Source organism: Sciurus carolinensis, chromosome 6 (assembly GCF_902686445.1).
Source record: "Sciurus carolinensis chromosome 6, mSciCar1.2, whole genome shotgun sequence".
Taxonomy (NCBI): Eukaryota; Metazoa; Chordata; class Mammalia; order Rodentia; family Sciuridae; genus Sciurus; species Sciurus carolinensis.
This window is the reverse complement of record NC_062218.1, coordinates 115,716,804-115,740,497: the sequence shown is the minus strand read 5'-3', so window position 1 is coordinate 115,740,497 and position 23,694 is coordinate 115,716,804. Positions and strand designations below refer to the sequence as shown.

Genomic DNA, 23,694 nt, shown 5'->3' with positions numbered 1-23,694 from the left:
AGGAGTTCTTTGTTTTAAAATCTAAATTAGAATACTGATATGATCATCCACTTTAAAAAAAAGCTGCATTTTTAGATTAAATTTTATAGTAAAATCTGGTGCTCTTTGAGATACAGCATTCAGGGTTTTTTTTTTTTTTTTTTGGTACTGGGGATTGAACCCAGGGGTGCTTAGCCACTGAGCCACATCCCCAGTCCTTTTTTATATTTTATTTATAGACAGGGTCTTGCTCAGTAGCTTGGGACCTTGTTAAATTGTGATCCTCCTGACTCAGCCTCCTGAGCCTCTGAGGTTACAGGTGCGCGCCACACACCTGGTGTTTAGTGTTCAGTTTTATGTGTGTGAATGGGTATTTATTTTTAAAAATCACATTTTAAGCATAATTTGCATGTAATTCAATGCATAGAATTGAAATGCAACTTTTCTTACATTCTGACAAATGTGTATATATCCATATAATTCCCTTCCCAATTAAGATTATTACATTTCCTTTCCCAGAAGTTTCTTTCATGCCACTTTCCAAACTTCTCACTACCCTTGTTAACCACTGATCTGATTTCTGCCAACCACCGCAGCTTAGTTTTGCTGATTCTGGAACTTCATGTAGTTAGAATCATACTCATTTGTGCCTGTTGTCTTTCAGTCTTTCTGGTACATCATATTGTTGCATGTATCAGTAGTTCATTCATTTGTAATGCTGACTGAATAGAATTCTATTGCGTGAATATACCAACCTGCTTATCTCTTCTTCTTTTAATTGACAGTTTATTTCCATCTTATGGCTATTAGATAAAAGGCTGCTATTAACATTGATGTACAAATCTTTCTGTAAACATGTTTTTATTATCTTGTGTAGATACCTAATGGTGGCATTGATAGATCATAGGATACAAATGTATATTTTACTTTATAAGACACTGTCAAACTTTGTTTCAAAGTCATACCATTTTATACTTCCACCAGTAATTAATGAGAGTTCTAGTTGTTCATTCTTGTCAGAACTTGATATTGTCAGTCTTTTAAATGTTAGCCATTTTAATGGATGTGAATTACAGTTTTAATTTGTATTTTTATGGTAAGTAGCGATATGTTTATTGTCTGTGTGTGTACTTTGTGAAAAGCCTTCAAATCTTTTGCATCTTTAATAATTGAGTGTATCTTATTATTCAATTTCAAAATACTTAGACGTACTCTTAAATATATCCAGCAATTTCTCCCATCTTTGGTGTTTCTATTCATTTTCTTAGCTATCTTTTCATGAGTAAAGATTTTAGGTTTGATGAAATTCTACTTACTCCATTTTTTTCTTTTATGAGTAGTGCTTTTGTGTCTTCTGAGAAATTTTTGTTTACCTCAAGATCACAAAGATATTCCCATTATGGTTCTGTTTGTGTTTAGATCTGTGATCCATTTCAAATCATTCATTCATGGGATAATGTAGGGCTTAAATTCATTTTTCCCTTTGATAGAATATGTGGTTGTTCTGGCACTGTTTGTTAAAAATTCTTTCTTGCCACTATTGAATTGACTGGTGTCATAGTGAAAAATCAGTTGACTGTATATGTGTGGATCTATTTCTGGACTCTGTTGTTTCATTCATCTATTTTCCTATTTTTGTGGCAATTCCACATTGCCTTTATTATTGTTGTTCTCTAGTAAGTCTTGAAATTAGGTAGTGTATGTCCTCTGACTTTGCTTTTGGTTTTATGGGAATGTTTGTTTATTCTGGATTCTTCATTGCCACCTCAATTTTAGGACCTGTTTATCAAGGAAGAAAAATAATGTCTTCTGGTATATTATTTGGTATTGTGTTCAATCTGTTGATCGATTTGGGGAAAATGGACATCTTAACAATATTGAGTTTTCCAAACCTTTTTTTATATTTCTTGCCATATCTTTGTAATTTCTCTCAGCAGTGTTTTGGGTTTTCAGTGTACTTGTTTTGTTAGAATTTTTTTGATATTTTAAAATGCTATTTGAAATGATTTTCCCCCAAAATTTATTTTTCATGTGACTAAGTATATAGAATTCAGTGATGGCTGTACAGTAACCTAGATTCTTGCAATCAGTAGATTGATTTATTTTTTTCTAGCAACATTTGTTTCTATTGATAAAACTTTCTACACACACAATCATGTCTATGTTTAATGATAAGTTAACCATTTCCTCTCTGCTTTTTTATGTCTTTTATATCTTTTTCTGGCCTTATCGCACTGGCTAGTTGTTCTTCAGTACAATGTAGAACAGAAAATACGAGAGCAAACAATCTTGTGGTTTTTGTCCCAATGTTGTGAGGAAAAGAGTTCATTGCTTTACTATTTAGTATGACTTATTATTAACTGTAGGCAACTTTGTGTAGGTTCCTTTTATTAGACTGAACGTTTGATTCTCTTTCTGGATTATGTAAAAGTTTTGATCACTGCTGGGTTGAATTTTGTCAAATATAGTATTTTGTCTATTGAGGTGTTTTGTCAGGTATAGTGTTTTTGTCTATGATCATATAGGTTTCCTCTTTTTAATGTTAACTTGGTGAATTGATTTCTAGTATTCAACTCTTATTATTTATGTAACTTTATTATTTGCTTTATTTTGTGAAGAATTTTTCTATCTGCTCATGAGAAATACTGATCTAGTTTTCTTTGCTTGAAGTGTTTTTATCAGGCTTTTGTTTTAGGGTTGTGCCAACTTCACAAAGTAAATTGATTATTCCTGTGATTCTGAAAGAGTTTTGTAGAAATAGTATTTTTTCCTTAAATATTTGATAGAATTCACCAATTAAACCATTTCTATGGAATTTAAAAAATAGATTTTTTTAATAGATACAGATTATTGATATTTTGTTTGATCTTGATTTGTCTATTTCAGCCAAGTTATCAAATTTGGTGGCTATAATAACCATTTATTATTTTAATATAATTTGTAGGATCTTTTTGATGTCTCTTCTTTCATCATTGTTATTGGTAACTTGTATATTCTTTTTATTCTTGATCATTTTTGCTGGTAGTTACCAGTTTTATTCACCTTTTTCTAAAGGATACTTTTGTGGCTTTATTTTTTCTTTTTGTGGCCTGTTTTCAGTTTTATCGATTTTGCTCTTTGGGTAGTTTTCTCTGAATCTTCAGGTTCATTGACACTTTCTTCTGCTTTATCTCATGTATTGTTGTGTGTATCCAGTGAAGTATTTCAGATGTGATCCTTTTAATTCTAGGGTGTGTTAGCTTTTTATTACTGTGACAATATACCATAGAAAATCAGCTTGAAGGAGGAAAGATTTATTTTGGTTCATGATTTCAGAGGTTTCAGTCTGTGGTCACTTGGCATCATTGTTGTGGACTTGTGGTGAGGCAGAACATCATGTCAGGGAGCATGGGGTGGAACACAACTGGTCACCTCAGTGGTTTCTCTCGGCAGAGAGAAAGAAAGGTGGAGAAGGGTCAGGGACAAGATTTACTCTACCAGAGCATGCCCCCCAGACCTCCTTCCTTCAACTGGACCCTATCTCCTACAGTTTCCACCATCTTTCAATAGTCCATTCAGTTATGAACCCGTCAGTGGGTTCTATCCTTGATGAGATCAGAGACTGTTGATCCAGAGACCCACACTGAACATTGGTGCAACTGGGGCTAAGCCTTCAAACACCTGAGCCTCTGTGGGACATTTCAGACCTAAACTATAACAAATGGTTTCAATTTTATTATTTTTTTTTAGGGTTTGGTATTTCTGTTATCTGTTGAGAATTTCTGTTTTCACTCATTAAGATTATATTTTCTTATAAGTCAATGGGCTATTAATAATAGTGTTAAAATATTTCAACTTACATCTTGTTTGCTTTTTTCTAGCTTCTTAGAGAAAACCTAGGTGTTGATTAAAAACTATTTCCTTCCTAATATTAGCTTTAAAGCTTCTAATTTCTCTCTAAGCACTGCTTTGGCTGCAAACTATAAACTTTAATGTTACCTTTTTTTTTATTCTGTTAGAATTGTTTCCATTTTTCCTTTGTGATTTCTTTTTCAGCTTATGAAAAAGTATGCTTAATTTTCAAATACTTGGAGATTTTCTAGATATCATATTGTTATTGATTTCTAATTTAATTCTGTTTTTATCAGATATACTCCAATATCTTAGTTATTTGAGCCTGTGTATGATCTTTCTTGGTGAACATTAAAATGAAATTTTATTCTGCAGTTTTGGATATTTTATAAATGTTAGTTCAAGGTAATTGATGATATTTAGGTCTGCATACATACTGATATTTTTGTCTTTTATCAATTACTAAAAGAATGGTGTTAAAAGTTTTTACTATGGTTGTCTTTTTTCCCTTTAGTTTTGTTTTCTTTCCTTAATTTTCTCATACATATTTATATGATTTTTATGTCTTTATTGAAAATTAATACCATGAAAGGACAGTACTGTGTAGTCTCATTTCTATTCTTCCTTTAACGTTGTCGTAGCCATTTTCTTCTAAGAGTTTCAAAATATTCCTGCACTCATGTGTAGCCTAACATTCTGCCATACTGTGAAATTCTCTCACTTTTTAATACCATGTCCTGCAAATTCCTCTCCAACCACTCCAAACTCTTCTGTGATCCTGTGTGCTAAGCTTTACCTCCTTGCTTTGTGTTCAGGAAATTGTCTGTAGGCAACTTGGGTAAAGATGGAACTTTCTTCCACTGCCTGAGCTGATGCCTGAAAATAGATCCTTCCTATGTTTTGTCCAGCTAAAGTTGCTTACAACAGGAAGGATTGTTTAATATCAGTTAAAGTGTTATGGCTGAAAGCAGAGGTCTCATTCAGTTTTACATGTAGAAAACAGTTTAAAGTTTCAGTTACAAATGAAGTATGGCAACAAAACATCAAAAAAAGATATTTAGGACTTACTACAAATTTGGGGGGGTTGCTGAAAATTTACTGGATAATACTTTTTGTTTCAGTTTTTGTTACGGTTACTTTATAATTTCAGAAATAGAAATTAGTCCTTGGTATTGGTCCTAGTTTTTTATTGGTGACTATCTTTTGAAATCAAAACCTTTTTTTAATTACAAAGAATAGAAGACCTCTCCAATTGTTTAGACAAAAGTAGGGAGATCATGTGGTAAGGTTGCAGATTTACCACAGAATTGAGGTACGTTTGATGACTGAAATTCCTAAGATGAATGGGACAGAATCTTCCAAAACCCTTGAACATTTTTTTGTTGTTGTTGTTTTTTGGTTTAGTGTTTTCTTTCAAAAATATCCAACTTCTCCACTTTGCAAAGTTAATGCTTATCATCATTTCTTAACCTTGTGAAATAACTCTATGTTACTAAATTTCTGCGTATATTAATAAATAAATGAATATATATTTGGTACCACGGATTGAACCCAGGTGCGCTTAACCCCTGAGTCACGTCCTCAGCCCTTTTAAATATTTTATTTAGAGACAAGGTCTTGCTGAGTTGCTTGGGGCCTCACTAAGTGGCTGAGGCTGGCATTGAGCTCAAGATTCTCCTGCTTCAGCCTCCATAGCCACTGGGATTACAGGTGTATGCCATTTTAAGAACTGGTTCAAATGTTATTTACAAATGTTTTGCTTGAGAAATAGCAAGAATGTTTCTGTATTATTGGTCCTATGTTCTTTTCCTATATATAAGTGGTAACAAATATTTGAATAAATGAAGATCAAATGAGAATATGTATTTGAAGACTGAAATTATTGTGTACAAACACAGGGAAGATATTTTTATTAAGATATTTTACCGATTTTCAAAATGTGTTCTGCCTTTCTTCTTTTAAATAGAAAAGCTTAATTAATTTCCTGGAATTTTTTAAGTTTAAAAAAATTTTTTTCCCCGATTGAGGTGATTTTAAGTTGAAAGGTCTAAGTTAGTGAATGTATATTGCTTTGTCAAACAATATCTTTTGCTCCTTTTTAATTTTTAAAATGTAACTGGATCCCTGATTTCTTTGTTGTTTTTTGTTTTTGTGATCTTTTTGGTATTAAAGTATGGAAATAAAGGACAATAATTAATTTAGGGGAATGTACTGTGATTTTAGTGGGCATCAACAAATAGCAATAAATCATTACCTAAGTGGTTGTTGTGTTATTTCCCAAATGCATATTTTAAAATTTTATTAGTTGACTAATTTTCTTTTCTTAATGTTCTAGCTGTCCATCAATATCAACTCACATCACTGAGAAGATAATTTTGAAGACATGTTTTGCTGAAAAGACAACTGAGAAAAATTTTACGAATGGGATGAACACGCTCCAGTTGATTGACTACCTACTGCAATTTGAATGTTAACATTACCCACCTGGTACAGTTACCTAGTGATGTACCTGTTCTCACAATACCCTATTTCAGCGTGCTTGTCTTGATTAAAGAATTCAAAGTGGAGTACCGCAAACTTGATATGGATAATAAAAAGAAAGACAAGGACAAATCAGATGATAGAATGGCACGACCTAGTGGTCGATCAGGGCATAACACTCGAGGAACTGGGTCTTCATCATCTGGAGTTTTAATGGTTGGACCTAACTTTAGAGTTGGAAAAAAAATTGGATGTGGCAATTTTGGAGAATTACGATTAGGTAAGACTATTTTATTTATTTCATTATGTGAGAAACCTTTTTTAAAAATGGAAGATACTTTTTAATGATAAGGATTTAGTTATTTAAGTTTTTAGTTTAATTGGATTATGTTGATTTTAAAGAATATAGATGTTGAAAGTTTCTTATGTTCTGATATTTTCATTTGTAAGGAATTCCCTAGAATAGGAATGTCTGTACTTTCTTGAAATTAACCTTTCTTATTTCTTAAGGATCGAAAAAACAAGAAAGTAAACCTTCAAAGGACTAGCAGACTGAAAGAGCTGCCAGGAAGGCCTTTGCAGTATGTTCTTTGGGCTATACTATTTAGTTTCTTTTTTCATATTTCAAAATATTTAGTATCTAACCACTTTAAGATCATATATGTATGTGATTTAAATGAAAGTTAATATACTGAAACTGTGTAAAACTAATGAAATTTACATTGTTGTAATTCAATTTTTTTTCTTTCTACCCTTTTTCTCTCCTCTTCCCTGCCCAGGTATGTCTAGGGTGGAACTCAGTAGTCCATATTAACAAGGGTCTCAAAGAATTGACTTAAATTTTCATAATTTGGCAATTTTGGGTGATCTAATTGAACTTTCTAACTCTACATTTAGGGAAATTGAAACTCAGGGAAAGTTCCTTGCCAGATTTCATCCAGAAATTTAATGACAGTCTCAGGATCAAAATCTAGATCTTTTATCTCCTAATACTGTAGAGATATAGGTGTCTCGATTGAAGAGAAACAAGGACTGAGGCATGGTTATGTAAGAGTCAGTGTGGAGGTACATTGAGAACTCTGGTTAATGGATCACCCAGAATGGGAGCTTTAGGAATTAAAAAAAGAAAATTTTGACTTCATGATTTTCCTTAGATCCAACCCTGCTACTGAAAATAAATCTAGTTGTGTTTAGCTACTCAACTACTTCTTATAATCTTGTAAAACATCCTAATTTGTAGTGACTCTTTCATATCATTAGTTTTTTGTTGTTAATGTACATTAAATATTTGAATGAAGCAAGCTAATAAAAAGACGGTGACATACTTTGTGCATAGCTGTAACATGATGTGGCTGGCAGATTCCTTCACATTTAGTAGGGAATCAAATACTTGAAGGGGTGAATGTTTTACTTTTTATTTCTTGAAACATGTTAATAATTTAAAATCCTTAAGCTGTTTCTGAATTTGTAGTTAAAGAAACCAAATTATTTCCTTGTAGTCTAACTTTAAGCAATATTCATTTATTCTTAACAATGATAATACATTGGAAAAATATAACAATGGTTCTTGCCATTTTGGAGCATATCAATCATTTAACCACTCAAGGGCCTGAAATTCCTCAACTTCATAATTGGATTATTTGTACTTCTAGGTTATTGTGAGGGTTAAATTTAGATGACATTGTAAAAGGAACAGCATTATATTTGAATATTCTTTGTCCATTTTTATGCAAAATTTGTTTCATATAATTTATTTCAAGATAACCATACACACATATACATTTATATACTGCGTACACCTTTTGTGTGTTTGTGTGTATTTACGCAAAACAAATCCAGGACAATAGGATAAACTATATGAACCATATACTCAAACTGTACTATGTATTGAAAAAAGCAGTCCATGAATAAGCAGGAATAGAAATAAGATGCCTTCTTAGTACATCTATTTATCTCTCTAATCTAACCTGTAAGTATGTTTTGTACAAATACATGTGTGATATTTACATATTTTCATATATAACTGTGTCTCAGTTTTATGTGTATGTATATAAACATATATATACATACATGTATATGTGTGTGTGTGTGTGCGTGTGTGTGTACACATACAACAGAGTTCAATAATTGTATCCTTCCTTATTCATAAACTACTAAAGGGGCATTTTACTTCTACCTTTAAATCCCCAAATGTTTTTCTGTTGAGAAAATGTTATAAGCAATATTCTTTCTCTTCTTGGATAAACAGGTTCTAATGTTAAAAGTCGGTTTGGATTCTTAAAGTACTTTTTAGGAAACCACACTTAATAGACTCATCATGGGCTCAGTTATAACTCAGTGGTGAAGTGCTTGCCTCCCATGTTTGAGGCACTGGGTTCGATCCTCAGGAACACATAAAAACAAATAAAATAAAGGTATTGTGTTCATCTACAACTAAAAATATTTTTTTTAAAAAAAGCTCATCTTTTTTTTTTTTTTTTTTCTTTTTGCCGTGCTGGGGATCAAGCTCAGGGCCTTGCGCTTGTGAGGCAAGCGCTCTACCAGCTGAGCTATCTCCCCAGCCCAAAAGGCTCATCTTGATTATTCCTGGTAGTGAGTTTTTTTGTGGTTGGTATTGAATAAGAAAACAAGTATAAGTCATACTTTTTGGTCTGGACAGTTAATAATTTTTTTTTTTTTTTTTTTTTTTTTTTTTTTGGTAGAAGACTGTCTCTCATGTTATAGAGGATTAAAAGCTTCAGACTTCTTGGGTACCAAAAAAGAGTTGCAACCCTATACACAACACAGACTATCCCTTTATGCCCAAATGCCTCAAGGAGAGGCAATCTTACTCATTGTTAGGAATGATTCTTGCAGGTAATTAGTTTAAAAAACATGATCGTGAGATTTAAAAAAAAATCATTATACATTAAAAAAGCTTTTATATTTAAATAAATGTGTTAAGCATTTTTATCTGTATTTTCTTCAGATATAATCCCTTTATAATTAATAAATGGAGTTTGACATTATTTACAATTATACCATCATTAATGGAGGCCGAATATGACAAGCATAGGGCAAATTATGACTGTAAAACATTTTTTCATATTTCTCAAATAGTTGTATATTTTAGCCAAGAAGGCCAGTTACCATAGCCCAACTTGTTCTTAAAAAGTAGAATTTTTAATTTAATTTTTTTATTGAAATCGTTTTTATTTTTACAGACTGCACTTTGATTCATTGTACACATGGGGTACAACTTTTCATTTCTATGGTTGTACACAATGTAGATTCACACCATTCATGTAATCATACATATACATAGGGTAATACTGTGTCATTCTACTATCTTTCTGTCCTCCACTCCCTTCCGCCCCATTTTCCTCCACACCTTCCAAAGTTCCTTCATTCTTCTCCCCCTCCCCCGCCACTCCCCTCTCGTTATATATTGTCATGCACTTACCAGAGAAAACATTCGACTTTTGATTTTTTGGGCTTGGCCTATTTCACTTAGCATGATATTTTCCAGCTTCATCCATTTACCAGCAAATGCTATAATTTTATTCTTTATGACTGAGTAATACTCCATTGTGTATATATGCCACAGTTTCTTTATCCATTCGTCAATTAAAGGGCTTCTAGGTTTGTTCCACAATCTAGCTATTGTGAATTGAGCTGCTATAAACATTGATTTGGCTGCATCACTGTAGTATGCTGATTTTAAGTCTTTTGAGTATAAACCGAGGAGTGGGATAGCTAGGTCAAATGGTGGGTCCATTCTAAGCTTTCTGGGGAATCTCCATACTGCTTTCCAAGATGGAAGATCTCCCATGTTCTTGGATAGGCAGAATTAATATTATAAAAATGACTCTACTTCCAAAGGTGCTATACAGATTTAATGCAATTCCAGTTAAAATCCCTATGACATTTCTCATAGAAAAAGCAATCATGAAATTCATCGGGAAGAACAAAAGACCCAGAATAGCCAAATAAATCCTGGTCAGGAAGAGTGTGCAGGAGGTATCACAATACCAGACCTTAAACTCTACTATAGAGCAATAATAACAAAAATGGCATGGTATAGGCACCAAAATAGACAGGTAGACCAATGGTACAGTATAGAAGACACAGAGACATACCCACATAAGTACAGTTATTTTTTTAAAATCTTTTATGATGAGTTGGTAAATATTTGTTATTTCTTTTGTTTTTTATTTTGGTATTGAGGATTGAATCTAGTGGCACTCTATTACTTAGCTACAACCCTAGGCCTGTTCATGTTTTTATTTTAAGACTGGGTCTCATTAAGTTGCTGAGGTTGACCCTGAACTTGAAATCTTTCTGCCTTAGTCTGTCAAGCCACTGGGATTCCAGTGCCTGGCTTGTCTATCACAGTACCTGACTTGTGGTTTCATTTATGTGATGGTAGTAAGGCTTGCATTATATATGTTGGTAGATGTATTTCTAGCTTAGATAGTGAATGGAAACCATTAGAAATATTTTTTCATAGACTCTGAATGAGACCAAATGTAGCAAGCCAATATATATATATATATATATATAGGGTTGTATTGTATAATTTTTATTTTTCTGGGTATTGTGATTTTTGAACTTATTAAAAGGCTAGGAAAAGTCTGCCCCTCTGGCATTAGTCAGTTTTTAAAGATAGCAAAGGACTCAGTTGGGAGAATAATGCCTTTGATAATGCAAACTAACCAACCCACAACTTTGTTTCCTCTATCTGGCCTATACACTCAAGAGACAGTATTCCTGTGCTTTAATCATCCAGGGTCAGGGACCATGCAAGTAGAGAAACACCCCTAAAGCCCAAAAGTCACTGGAATTATGAAGATTAGCCAATTCTAAATTGTTTACCTTGTCTTGTCTTGCCTTTCCCCTGACAACTCCAATAAAGGCCTTGGGCTAATGTCTCCTTTTGTTCTTGTCTTCTGTCACCTAACTCCAGCCTAGTGCTTTTCCTGTGACTGCAACATATGCAGTGTGACTCCCTAAGACTTGTGAGTGTAGTGAACATTGTTTACCTGATCCTCTCCTGTGTTTTTATTGTGGCTGCACTAGATTATCATATAAAATAATACAGAACAAGGATGTTGTATATTGCTTTATGAATTACATCTGAAAAAAGCTGTTGTAACTTTTGATATAATTAAGTTTTCCATAGGATTTTTCATAACTTCTTTTATTAATGTTTGTTTCTCTTCTTACTCCTATATAATTTTTACCCCCCCAGCTTTAATTTTTTTTTTTTATAGGTGGACACATACCTTTATTTATTTGTATGTGGTGCTGAGGAACAAATCCAGTGCCTCACACATGCTAGGCAAGCGCTCTCCTGCTGAGCCACAACCCCAACCTCTCAATTCCCCTTATTTTAATGTTTGTGTTTGAGAATTGTTTTGTTGAAAATTCTGCTGGCCTTCCAATATATAGCAGCAACATAGGCAGATTTGGGTGAATTCATCATTTGTTTGTTTATTGATTTTTCTGTTGCTAACTAAAGCACATTATAAATCTTATAACACCTAAAAAACATAATAACTAAAGAATTGGTTATGATGCTATGACAAAAAATCCCAAAATATGATGAATTTAAGCACATTATTTTCTTTTTCTTTCACTTAACACAGATTAGAGGGAGAGCACTCCAAGCTGTTGGTGTCTGCCTCCTTAATATGTGGCTTTGGAGTCCTTGTAAGGTGATTGTCATGGTTGTTGACTTCTTCCATCCAGTGAGCTAGGCAGCCAGGAAGTTAGAAGAAAGAGCCAGAAATATGCACATCAATTCCTGGAAGTGGGGAGTGACATACCTGCTGTCCACTGATACACAGAACTTAGTCCCATGGCCACACTAAACTAAAAGAGAGGCTGGGAAATGTAGTCTCTAGTGGGGCAGTCATTCTTAAGTTTGGACATTTTATTACTATGAAAAGAGTAGGATGGGTGTTAGTGGATAACTTCAGTTATCCTGTTATAAACATTTATAAAGTTTCTGAAGAGCATAGTTTTCCATAATAATTACCCTAACACCACAACATTGAAAATTATCTTTTTAAGTTCAATATAACAGAAAGTGCTATTGGAAATGTCTTTTGAAATGGAATTAAAACATCAATTAACTAGCACCAGTCTACTTGGAGCCTTCTTTTAATGGAATTCTTTCTATATGCATATTCCCTCCCTCTCATTCACACCATGTACACAGATACATACTTTATGTGCATCATTTGTTTATTCATGCTTGCAAACAAATACTGATTAAAAATTATGTGAGGCCATGGCTATGCTAGGTGACAAAAATGCTTTTTTATTATTTTTTAATATTTGTTAATGTTTTTAACTGTGACCCTCCCCCCACCAAAGGTCAGCAAAATTTCTAATGTTCAAAAACAGATGATGCTTTTAGGTTTTAATACTTTCTGCTCTGACCTAAAAGGTTGCTTCTAGACTATGTAAAAGCCTATAAAAACAGTACTTTTAGAAATATTTGTTATATTTTGGTTCTATGGGATCTGTATTTAATGTAACTTCTTATGAATGTGTTTTTCCCTGTGTACTTGTGAATAAACAACATATACAAAATAATTATGAAAAGATAATATCTTCAGGAAATGGAAATTTCGTCTTGGAAATCAAAATCAGAATTGTTCTTTTGTTATTTAGATGCCACTACCTCGAGATTAAGTTCCTCCTTTTATCATTTATTCACTATAAGCTTACTTGAGGAAACCTAAAATTTCATACATAATACATTCTTAAAAATGTTTATGAAGACATCTAGATGCTGTATTGGCTAAGAATATTAAGTATTCTCTAATATTTAAAAAATGTTTATAGGAAATCAGTGAGTATTGAAGTAGAGTTTAACCTTCACCACTTTTGATATGTTTATAAAGTTCCACCTTTGTACCAGATACTTGGAATTTATGATACTTATGCTACTCAGCATTAGTACCAATGTTGGATGTTTTTCTTTTTGTTTTCACTTATTTTTATACAATGAGCACAAAATTCAGAAAAGTTTTATAGAACTTGTAAGAATAAATGTTATACAGAGGTGGCTATATGTGACAATTAAACTGGTAAGATGGTATTACACATCTAACACTGAAATTTTTCTTGAAAATTTTACTACCATTCATTAGCTGCTATGTGAAAGGAGGTTAGGATTATTATGCAGAAAAATTATGTCTATGGAAATCCATGATTACCTCTTCTGTAGTCAGTAGCAGATATGACTAGTGTCAGTTACTTTCACAGTTAAAAAAAATCTGTCATTTTTCTATTCTTTATTACAAAGTAACACATGCTAGTTGAAAAAAATATTGGAAATTCAGAAATTATGTGTGATACTATTTGTTATTTTCTTTCTTTTAAATGTATTTGTAAAGGTGTGCGTGAATTTGTATATCAATTATTTTTATCTACTATTATCTCCAAATTCTCCATAGTATTTTCCTTAGGCTACAGATTTTGACCCATTGAAATTTTCTAGATTATGGCCAATGTCAAAGATTATACAGTTTGTTGGAATTCTCTATATGTTAATGATATTGTCTCTATTTTATTTTGTCATTTACCTTCATTGTTCAGAAGTTTAAAATATTTCATGCAACCAAATCTAGATAAAACCTTTTGATTTTTTTTTTAAACATCATCTTATGCTCAGAAAGTCTTCCATATTTTGGGATAACTAATATTTTTTCTTGTGTAAGCTTATTTTTTTTGGAGTTAATTTGGTCATGAGTTTCTAATAACCATTTTTTCTCAAAGCATTGTTAACTAGGTTTTTCAGAGCCAGTTACTGAATAATATTTTTCTTGTTTCAATGCATTTTTAATATAGATCTTTTTCTATATATTTGATACATTAATTAGATTAAATATGAGCCCCAATAAGATTATATCACATAATAATGGCGGTTTCAAAATGAGATGGTGGGTAGGAAAGGAATTTTATATTCCTGTTTTTATATAGGAGTGATAGTTTTAAAATTTCTTTGGCATGCACGATTATTGATTGCTTTCTAAATTGTTTACAGGGCCGGATGCAGTGGCGCACACCTGTAATCCCAGTAACTTGGGAGACTGAGGCAGGAGGATTGAGAGTTCAAAACCAGCCTCAACAACTTAGGCCATAAGCAACTTAGTGGGACCCTGTGTCAGAATGAAAAATAAAGAGGGCAGGGGATGTAACTCAGTAGAAAAGCACCACTGGGTTCAACCCCCAGTGCAAAACAAAAACAAAAAAAAAATGTTTACAATATTACAATACAATCAGAATCTTTCTATTTTTGTAAGTGGGATAACGTTTATTAGTATCACTTTCTACTCAATCTGTGTGATATGCTAAATATATTATTGAATTGATCAATTAAAATATTTTCTTGTTATTGAGGTGCTTTTGCTTAATAGTTGAAGTAAAGGTTTTTACTTCATTTAAATGTATTATTTCACCCAGAATTGTGAGAATATAAGTTTCTACTCTTTATATTAAAAAACAACAAAAAATATATCATTTGCTTTTTTTCCTCCAAGTACAATTTATATATCTTTAAAAATTTGTTAGCAATGGAATTTTTTCAGTCATGATGAAGGATGAAATTTTGTCATTTGCAGTAAAATGGGCAGAACTTGAGAATATAATGTTAAGAGAAACTCAAACTCAGAAAGTCAATGGTTGTACATTTTCTCTCATATGTAGAAACCAAAGAAGAAAAAGGAATTGAAAAGTGGGGGGAATCTCAGTAGAGGAAAAGGTACCAGAGAGAGGGAGGAGGGAAGGGAAGGGGAAATACTGGGGAATGATTTTGAACAAATTGTAGGCATGTATGAATATGTAACAACAAATCCCACCATTATGTTCAAGCATTATACACCAATAAAAATATAGAAAAAATTGTTAGCAGAACTGACATTTTTTTTCTTTCTTTTTCAAGGGAAAAATTTATACACAAACGAATATGTGGCAATTAAACTGGTAAGTTCATATTTCTTGCTTTTCATTGTTTCCTTTTGTATGTTTTAATTATGTTTTATTTTCATATAGTTTATAATTTGGGTATTTATTTGAAATGGAAAAATAATAGCATGTGAGCTTTTTTTATTACCAAAATCCTAACATCATCATGACCCTCAGGTATATGATTGCTCATGTGTAGAATGTTAGTGTTTCATGCTTCACAAACTAAGTCCTTTTACTTTGGCAACTTTACTGTACTGAAGTTGTAAATTTTGGCCCTATTTTTAACCTCGGAAAGCTTTTTTAATTAGATAAAAATTAGAAAGCAAGGGTTTTCTTCCCGATTCAGGCATTTGGACAAAACAAATGTGTCCTTAGGTATTCAGAATTACATTCTTTGAAAATATACTTTCAAGTAAGCTTTTGAAATTTTTTCTATTGACATTTTATAAATCAGGTAAAGCTGGCCATTTTTTGACTCCTAGGGATTCAGAAATGTTTGATGTGGGTGGATGAAAGCAGGGAAATACCAGCTTCCATGGGACTATTCTGGGTCTGTTTGTTGTTTTTGAGACGGGGTGTTTCTCTCTCTCTCTCTCTTTTGTTGCTTGAATTTTTTTTTTTTTTTTTAATTCTATTTAGTTATACATGACAGCAGAACACATTTCAATTAATTGGGCACAAATGGAGTCTAACTTTTCATTTCTCTGGTCGTACATTATGTAGTAGAGTCACACCAATTATACATGTATATAGGGTAATGGTGTTTGCCTCATTCTACCATCTTTGCTACCTCCTGTCCCTCCCCCCCTTCATTCTCCTCCATTCTTTCGAAGAAAATCCAAAGATCCTCCATTCTTCCCTTCCGGCAAATCCCCCCCCCCAACCCGCCCTGTTACATATTAGCGTCCAATTATCAGAGAAAACATTTGACCTTTGGTTTAGCATGATATTCTCCAATTCCATCCATTTACCTGCAAATGCCATAATTTTATTCTTCTTTAAGACTGAGTAATATCCCATTGTGCATATATACTACGGTTTCTTTATCCATTCATCCATTGAAGGGCAGCTAGGTTGTTTTCATAATTTAGCTATTGTGAATTAAGCTGCTATAAACATTGATGTGGCTAAGTTGCTGTGGTATGCTGATTTTAAGTCTTTGGGGTAGAGGCCAAAGAGTGGGATAGCCCGGTCAAATGGTTGGTCCATTCCAGATTTTCTAAGGAATATCCTACTGCTTTCCAGAGATAGTTGCACCAGTTTGCAATTCCACTAGCAGTGTATAAATGTACCTTTTTCCACACATCCTTACCAACATTTATTGTTGCTTGTATTTTTGATAATTACCATTCTGATTGGAGTAAGATGAAATCTTAGAGTAGTTTTGATTTGCATTTCTCTTAAGTACTAGAGATGTTGAATATTTTTTCATGTATTTGTTGATCGATTGTATATCTTCTTCTGTGAAGTGTCTGTTCAGTTCTTTAACCCATTTATTGATTGGGTTATTTGTATTTTTGGTGTTAAGTTTTTTGAGTTCTTTATAAATTCTGGAGATTATGCTCTATCTGAAGTGTGTATGGTAAAGATTTTCTCCCACTCTGTAGGCTCTCTCTTCACATTATTGTTTCCTTTGCTAAGAAGCTTTTTAGTTTGAATCCATCCCATTTATTGATTCTTGCTTTTATTTCTTGGGAGTCTATGTTAAGGAAGTCTGGTACTAAGTTGATACGATGAAGATTTGGGCCTATTTTTTCTTGTATTTGGTGTAGGGTCTTCAGTCTAATTCCTAGGTTCTTGATCCATTTTGAGTTGAGTTTTTTGCAGGGTGGTGAGACATAGGGGTCTCGACATTGCTTAGGCTGCCCTTGCATCCGTGGTCCTCCTACCTCAGCTTTCCAGGTATCTGGGATGAAAGGCATTCATGACCTTGTCTGACTCCATGGGACTGTTCTGAAGTCCTGATGTGCCCACTATTACAGTTAGAGAATGGATCTCTTTTGGAATAATTGGGACCTAGGAATTTTTTTTTTTTTTTTTTTTTTGTGGTACTGGGGATAAAACTCAGGGCCTTGTGCTTGCGAGGCAAGCACTTTACTAGCTGAGCTATCACCCCAGCCCAGGAATTATTTTTATAAGACATACTTTGCTTTTCTATCTGGCCTGCCACTCAGTTTCCCCTGAGGCTTAGCATGGCTTGGTTTTTTCTAGTCTGTTTGCCTTTGCCAACCTTGTCTCTGCCGATATAATTTGTATTATTAGGGTAATGTGAAAGTAATATATAAAAGAGAGTCTTCTGAAGAAAGAGGCAAGTGGGAGGAATTAGAACAACTTTTGAGATGAAGTGGAAAAACTCCTATTTAATATGTCTTTGTGAGTATAGCCCAAGTTTCACTGCAACAAGTATGGTTTATTTTCACTTAAAAATAAAGATGTACAGTAGGCTGTGGCACCATCAGGATAGACTGGCTGGTTGATATGTGGCATTTGTTTAGATAAGTTCACTTTGGTTTCAAAATTTATTCCTTGGCTTATGATAGAAAATCTTATTTTAGTTAGTTAATTGATTAATTAATTAAATTCTGTGGTCCTAGAAATTGAACCCAGCACTCTACCACTGAGTTACACACCCCCACCACCTATCATATAAAATCTGATTATGTCATTACAGTAAGATTGTTACTGTTTCTTAGAGTTGGGTTCACAGTTCTCACAGTTAAGTTCTCAGAGATGAAAATATTCCACAGGGTTAATTTCTAATTTATAATGATGTATTTTATTATTACAGGTGCATAGTGCCTAAATCAGTATAAATAATGTGTTTTCTTTCTGTAGGCTGATCTATATAAAAACCAAATTAAAACTAAAAGTTGGGACTGAGGTTGTAGCTCAGTGGTAATGCACTTGCCTAGCACATGTGAGGCACTGGGTTCTATCCTCAGCACCACATACAAATAAATAAAATAAAGATGTGTGTCCATCTACAACAAAACAAAACAAAACAAAACAAAACAAAACAAAACAAAAACAGAAACTAAAAGTTTCCTCATGTTCATGAAATCAGTACAGATAAGAGGAGTTACTATATATGAATCACAGTGAGGAGGCCCAGGATAAGGAGCTGCACAGTAACTGAATGGGCACTACTGATTTTTCTTCTTGAAATTCTTCCATTCTGTGTTCTAGGCCAGCGGTCTTGAGTCTAGACATTTTATGTTATTGGGGTTGGGGGTGGCATGCAAGGATAGAAGTATGGCAATGCCTGCATTCTGTTTCACTGATGCAGCAGCCTGTAGTGAGCCGCTGCACTCAAGTTAGTGTGTCCTGCGTGTCCACCATTTTATCAGTTAGGCTTAGGCAAATAAACCGTGTGTCAAAGCAGGAGCCAGTGCTCTAGGATACTTTTCCCTGAATATTTCAGTCATCAAGTAGTGACCCTAGATCCTATTTTTTTTAAAGATTTATTACTTATTTATCTTCTTCATACTTCTCATGCCTTAGTAAACATTTGCTCTGTCATCTTTAAGTCTTCTTATGTATACATAGAAGCATCACTTTTTAGTTTATTTTGTGTCATATAATTACCCCTTTAATTATGTTTTTCTTCCTCCTTTAAAAAAATTGTCATTTTTTAAAGCACAGTGATCAGCATTACATATAATAACTACTCAGAATACTTGGTGGTAACTGGGAATATGTTTAGATCTATGCCATTAGTATTTTGAGGTTGAAGTATGGTATTTAGTCATGCTTACCTCAAGTTCGTCCAAAAAATATTTTGGAAAGACAGAAAAATTTTTACATAAATTGTTTAGACCACAATTTGGTATTTCTGTGTATTTTTTTTTATATACCTAAACATAACCCTAGTTTATGTTGATAGTTTGTTTTCAGATAAGTTTTCAATTTGACTTTGGCTACCACCCTCGGATATTGTTGTTTGCACATATATAACAACTGGTTGTGCATGAATAATGAAAATGTCACCCCGTGGTAAAGTGACTTTTGCTATGTGGTGGTAAAATAAAATCTTATTGCTGGTAAAGTACAGGAATCAAGTTGAAATGTCTCAAATAAGTCAGATCTGGGTCTCTATTTTTACCTAGGGGATAGTGTATTTCACTTGTGATTACATAAATTGGCATCTTTTTTATTTGTTCCTTTTAGATATACATGACAGTAGAGTATATTTTGACATGTTGTACATACATGGAGTATAACTGATTCTAGTTAGGATCCTGTTCTTGTAGTTGTATATGATGTGGAGTTTCACTGGTGATGTATTCATATATGAACATAAGAAAGTTATGTCCATTCATTCTGTTGTCTTTCCTATTCCCATCCCCGTCCTTCCCTTCATTCCTCTTTGTCTAATCAATGAACTTCTGTCACTCCACCCCCCTTATTGTGTGTGGGCATGCGCATATCATTTGTTCTTTGGTTTTGGCATTGGTTTATTTCACTTAGCATGATAGTCTCCAGATCCATCCATAAATGGGCATCTTCATACATCATAAGATTGTGTACTTTTAGATTTTTGTATCTGAAGAATTACAGATAATAGAGTACTATGTAGAAGGCACTGCTTTAAGCACATTGTATATCTGTTACATTTTTATATTTTTCTATTGGTTTGTGCTTAAATTTTCTGTGTAATTACACAATTCTTTTTCCTGCAGGTATTTTCACATTTAATGTTATGTGTAGTATCCAGAAGTTTAGTTACTTCTGTTCATGTTACCTGTGTGTGTGCATATGTATATAGGGATGATCTTAAAAACATTGATTTATAAACATCTGTCACATGCATATAAAGCATATACTGTATAATATCATTTAGATGAAATCCAGTAATAGGCAAAGCCAACTCAAGGGTGATAAAAATAAAAACATACCTCTTAGGAAGAGAATATTTAAATGTTCTGTAGATTCTTTGGTGTTTTGATTATAGCATATGTAGTTAACAAAACTAATGAATCTATCACCTAAAAGCTGTGTTTTATTATATGTAAGTTTCAACTCAATGTAAAAATTTTTTAAAAAGATGTTACTATCAACATTTTTCATATTACTGTCTTTGCTCTTTCTTACTTTTTTTTTGGGAAATGGATATTGGGAATTGAACCTAAGGCCTAATTCATTCATACTAAGCACATGCTCTACCACTGAGCTACACCCTCAACTCCTCATGCTTTTCATTGTCTTCACTTTAACTTAGAACCTTTACTTCAGAAATACACAGTTCAGAGGTTAATTCCTGAGAGTGGGAGAAATAGTGTACAGGCCAACATTTCCTTCATCATGAATATTCAGGGTCAGACAGTTGAACTTAATAGACTTCCCTAATGCTTGATCTAATAGCAATATACCTTCTATACATTTATGGATGGTATCAATTTATTTTACTTTCAACATAGTGTTGATTTTTATACAGATCTAATCTTAGAGAAAAGTGCCTAGTAGAATGAGTTCACTGCAAAATTTAATAGTATTTGGAATTGGGGCCTAATGATCTCTTAATAACTTAAATGTCTTTGTTTATTTGTGTTTTGATTAGGAGCCCATGAAATCCAGAGCACCACAGCTACATTTGGAATACAGATTCTACAAGCAGTTAGGATCTGGAGGTAAAGTGTCATATTAATTAAAACATTTAAAATAAAATAGAATTGCATGATAATAATTCATGAGATTCAAGGAATAGTATTTTGAATTTGATTGAGTCATTTCTTAAGGCTATGCTTAGTAAGCATTGTCTTATAGTCTTAAAGGCCCTTGTTTATTTTAAGTATGAAAATTTGGAGCTTTTACATTGGTGCTAACATGGGTAGAGAATATTATAAAAAAAACTGAGAATATACAATGCATATAGCTTCCATATTCTTAGCATTTTGGGCAGTATTATAGCAATTTAAGTTTCTTATGATCTTGTAGTAGACTGAAAAATGTACCATTAAAGATAGCCACATGATAATCCCTGGAACCTATAAATGTTACCATATGGAAGAGTTTGTAGACATGATTAAATTTTGAGATGGCAGAATTATTCTGGATTATCTGGGCAAGTTCTAAGTGCAGTCACAAACATCCTTGTAAGAGAGAGGTGGAGTCATTGTACATACATAGAAATGAATAGGGCAAGGTGACCTTGTGGGAGAGAGAGAGTGATGTTTCCATAAGCCAGGGAATGCTTGTAGCTATGAAGTCTTCCTTGGATGAGGCATTGAGGATTATTTCCTGGAGCCTATAAAGAGAGCCTGCCCTTGCCAAACCCTTGAAACTGATATCAGACTTCTGGCATCCAGATTTTTAAAGAATACATTTCTGTTGTTTTAAACCATCAATCTTTTATTAACTTGTTACAGTAACTCTGAGAAACACAAGTGTCTTTTTATATAAACTTTGAATTCAAGTGAAAAATGAATATTTTGTGTCATTAGAAAAAATTAATGCCAACATTTTCTACTATATCTTATTTCCTCTATGTTAAAACTTCTCACAGCTCTAGTTTTGTGTACTCTTATTCTTCTAATTATAATAATTTTACTTGTACAGTTTCTTATATAATATAGGTCGGGTATTTTGTTTCCCAGATTTAATAAGATGGAATTTTTTCATGTATTATTTTGTAAGCTTGTTTATGTTCTACTTGGTAGAGCTATCCATTTCTTCATATGGCACAGAGTTTCATATTTTTTTTTTCTAAGAGTAAACTTTACAAACGAGTTGTTGCAGGAACAAAAAGTGTGAAATTTTGTGTTAAAGTGTTAAAGCATCTAACACTATAAACTACTACTACTATGTTTCCTCCCTTTTTTTTTTTTTTTTAAGTGCTTGTGTTACTGGGGATTGAACCCAGGGCCCAGCACCTGCTAGGCAAACACTCTACCTCTGAGCTACATCCCCTACCCGAAAATAGACTTTGTACAATGCATTTTTAAGTCTGATACAAACAGTCCTTTGTTAGCCTTTGATGTTGCTGTGACAGAACACCTGAGATAATCAATTTATAGGGAGGAAATATATATTTTGGCTCATGGTTTCAGTTCATGGTCGATTAACCCTGATACTTTGGGTCTGTGCCATGGCAGTACATCTACTCCTGTAGATGGTGGAGGAGTTCTGTTCAACTTATGGCAGCTTGGATACAAAGATAAAGATAAGAAGAGATGGGGGTTTTAATATCCCCTTCAAGGGCGCACCTCTGTTGACTTAACTTTCTTCTTCTAGGCCCCATGGTAAAGGTTTTACCATCTTCCAGTAGTGCCAGAGGATGGCAACCGAACCTTTAATAGATGGGCCTTTGGAAGACACTCCACATCCACACTGTAGGAGGACCTCAGTTATCAGAATTATCACTGACAAATAGGATTTCAGTTATGGGGATAAAACTAATTGCATGTAAATCCATACATGTTAGTTGGCACTATCAGGTAAGAGGCTAAGTAGAAAAGGAAAAACACAAACTTATTGACATATATGCTGGAAATTCAAGGAAATCACCTACAGTATAGGACATTGCTTTATTCAGGGTTTCAAACACTGTCATTAATATCTTGACTCTTTATGATTTGCCTTTCTTTGTATGTATAAGCTTCACTGTCTGGTTGGCTCTGCTTATAAGTTGGCAAAGGTAGCCACCATAGTCTAGGCTTAGCAATTATAAAAACATCTTTTTTTCTAAAAATTCTCCAGCAAAAGTGCTAGGACTAAACTTTACTGTTTTATATTGAGTCCCATGCATTCCTTTGATTGAATCACCATGAATTTGATTGCCCAAAGTTAGGTCATGTGCACATTCAGGAGCTACCTGAACATCAGGAACTGAGACTGGGAACAGTGGTTGCATATTGGGAAATTGAGGTGTTATTAGAAGGGGGATTGGGTATTGTGAAGATAAAAACACATAGTTCTATCTATTGATGGAACTCTTCCATTTGGAAAATGGATTGAATGGTTTAATTTCATAAGAATGAATGAATCAGTTTGGAATTTAGTTGTACTGAGTAAAAGTATACTTTTATTATCTTAATATTTGTCCATTTTAACTTTAAATTATGTCAGAGGTAGTTATAATAAAGAGGTAGTTATAATAAAAATGAAACATCCACCAATCCATCCATATATATTTTAGCACTCAAATACTACGGGACTGCAGTGTAGCACAGGTGCAGGTACCACCCTCTATAGGGTAACCTTTATACTTAAGGAGTACTTATGGTTCCCTGGTGCCATGGTACTACTTCCATAGATTGAAACGTGAATGTGTTGCCAGACGATATACATCATAGTGGCTATGAAACTATGACAATTACAATATTTTTGAGTATTTCATGAATCACATGAATTTTGACCACTTTTTTTTTTTTTGTATTTTCTATCAGTTGTGAACTTAAACACTTTATAAGTACTCATGTGAACCTTGTAGAATAGCAAGAGTGC

The 23,694-nt window shown here is 33.3% G+C and overlaps 1 protein-coding gene across 10 annotated transcripts in view; it reads left to right on the top strand.

Moving 5' to 3' along the window:
• Positions 1-23,694, top strand: part of Csnk1g3 (casein kinase 1 gamma 3) — a 102,222-nt gene that overhangs the window by 22,883 nt on the left and 55,645 nt on the right. For 9 of the 10 annotated variants that reach the window (XM_047555073.1, XM_047555071.1, XM_047555072.1 and 6 more), the window contains exons 2-4: positions 6,146-6,571; positions 15,227-15,267; positions 20,810-20,879. In XM_047555073.1, coding sequence (XP_047411029.1) covers positions 6,394-6,571; positions 15,227-15,267; positions 20,810-20,879 — 289 coding nt within the window. In that variant the 5' untranslated portion in view covers positions 6,146-6,393. Of the gene's footprint in view, positions 1-6,145; positions 6,572-13,365; positions 13,371-15,226; positions 15,268-20,809; positions 20,880-23,694 lie in introns of those variants that run through there. The other variant, XM_047555078.1, reaches the window with a different exon arrangement.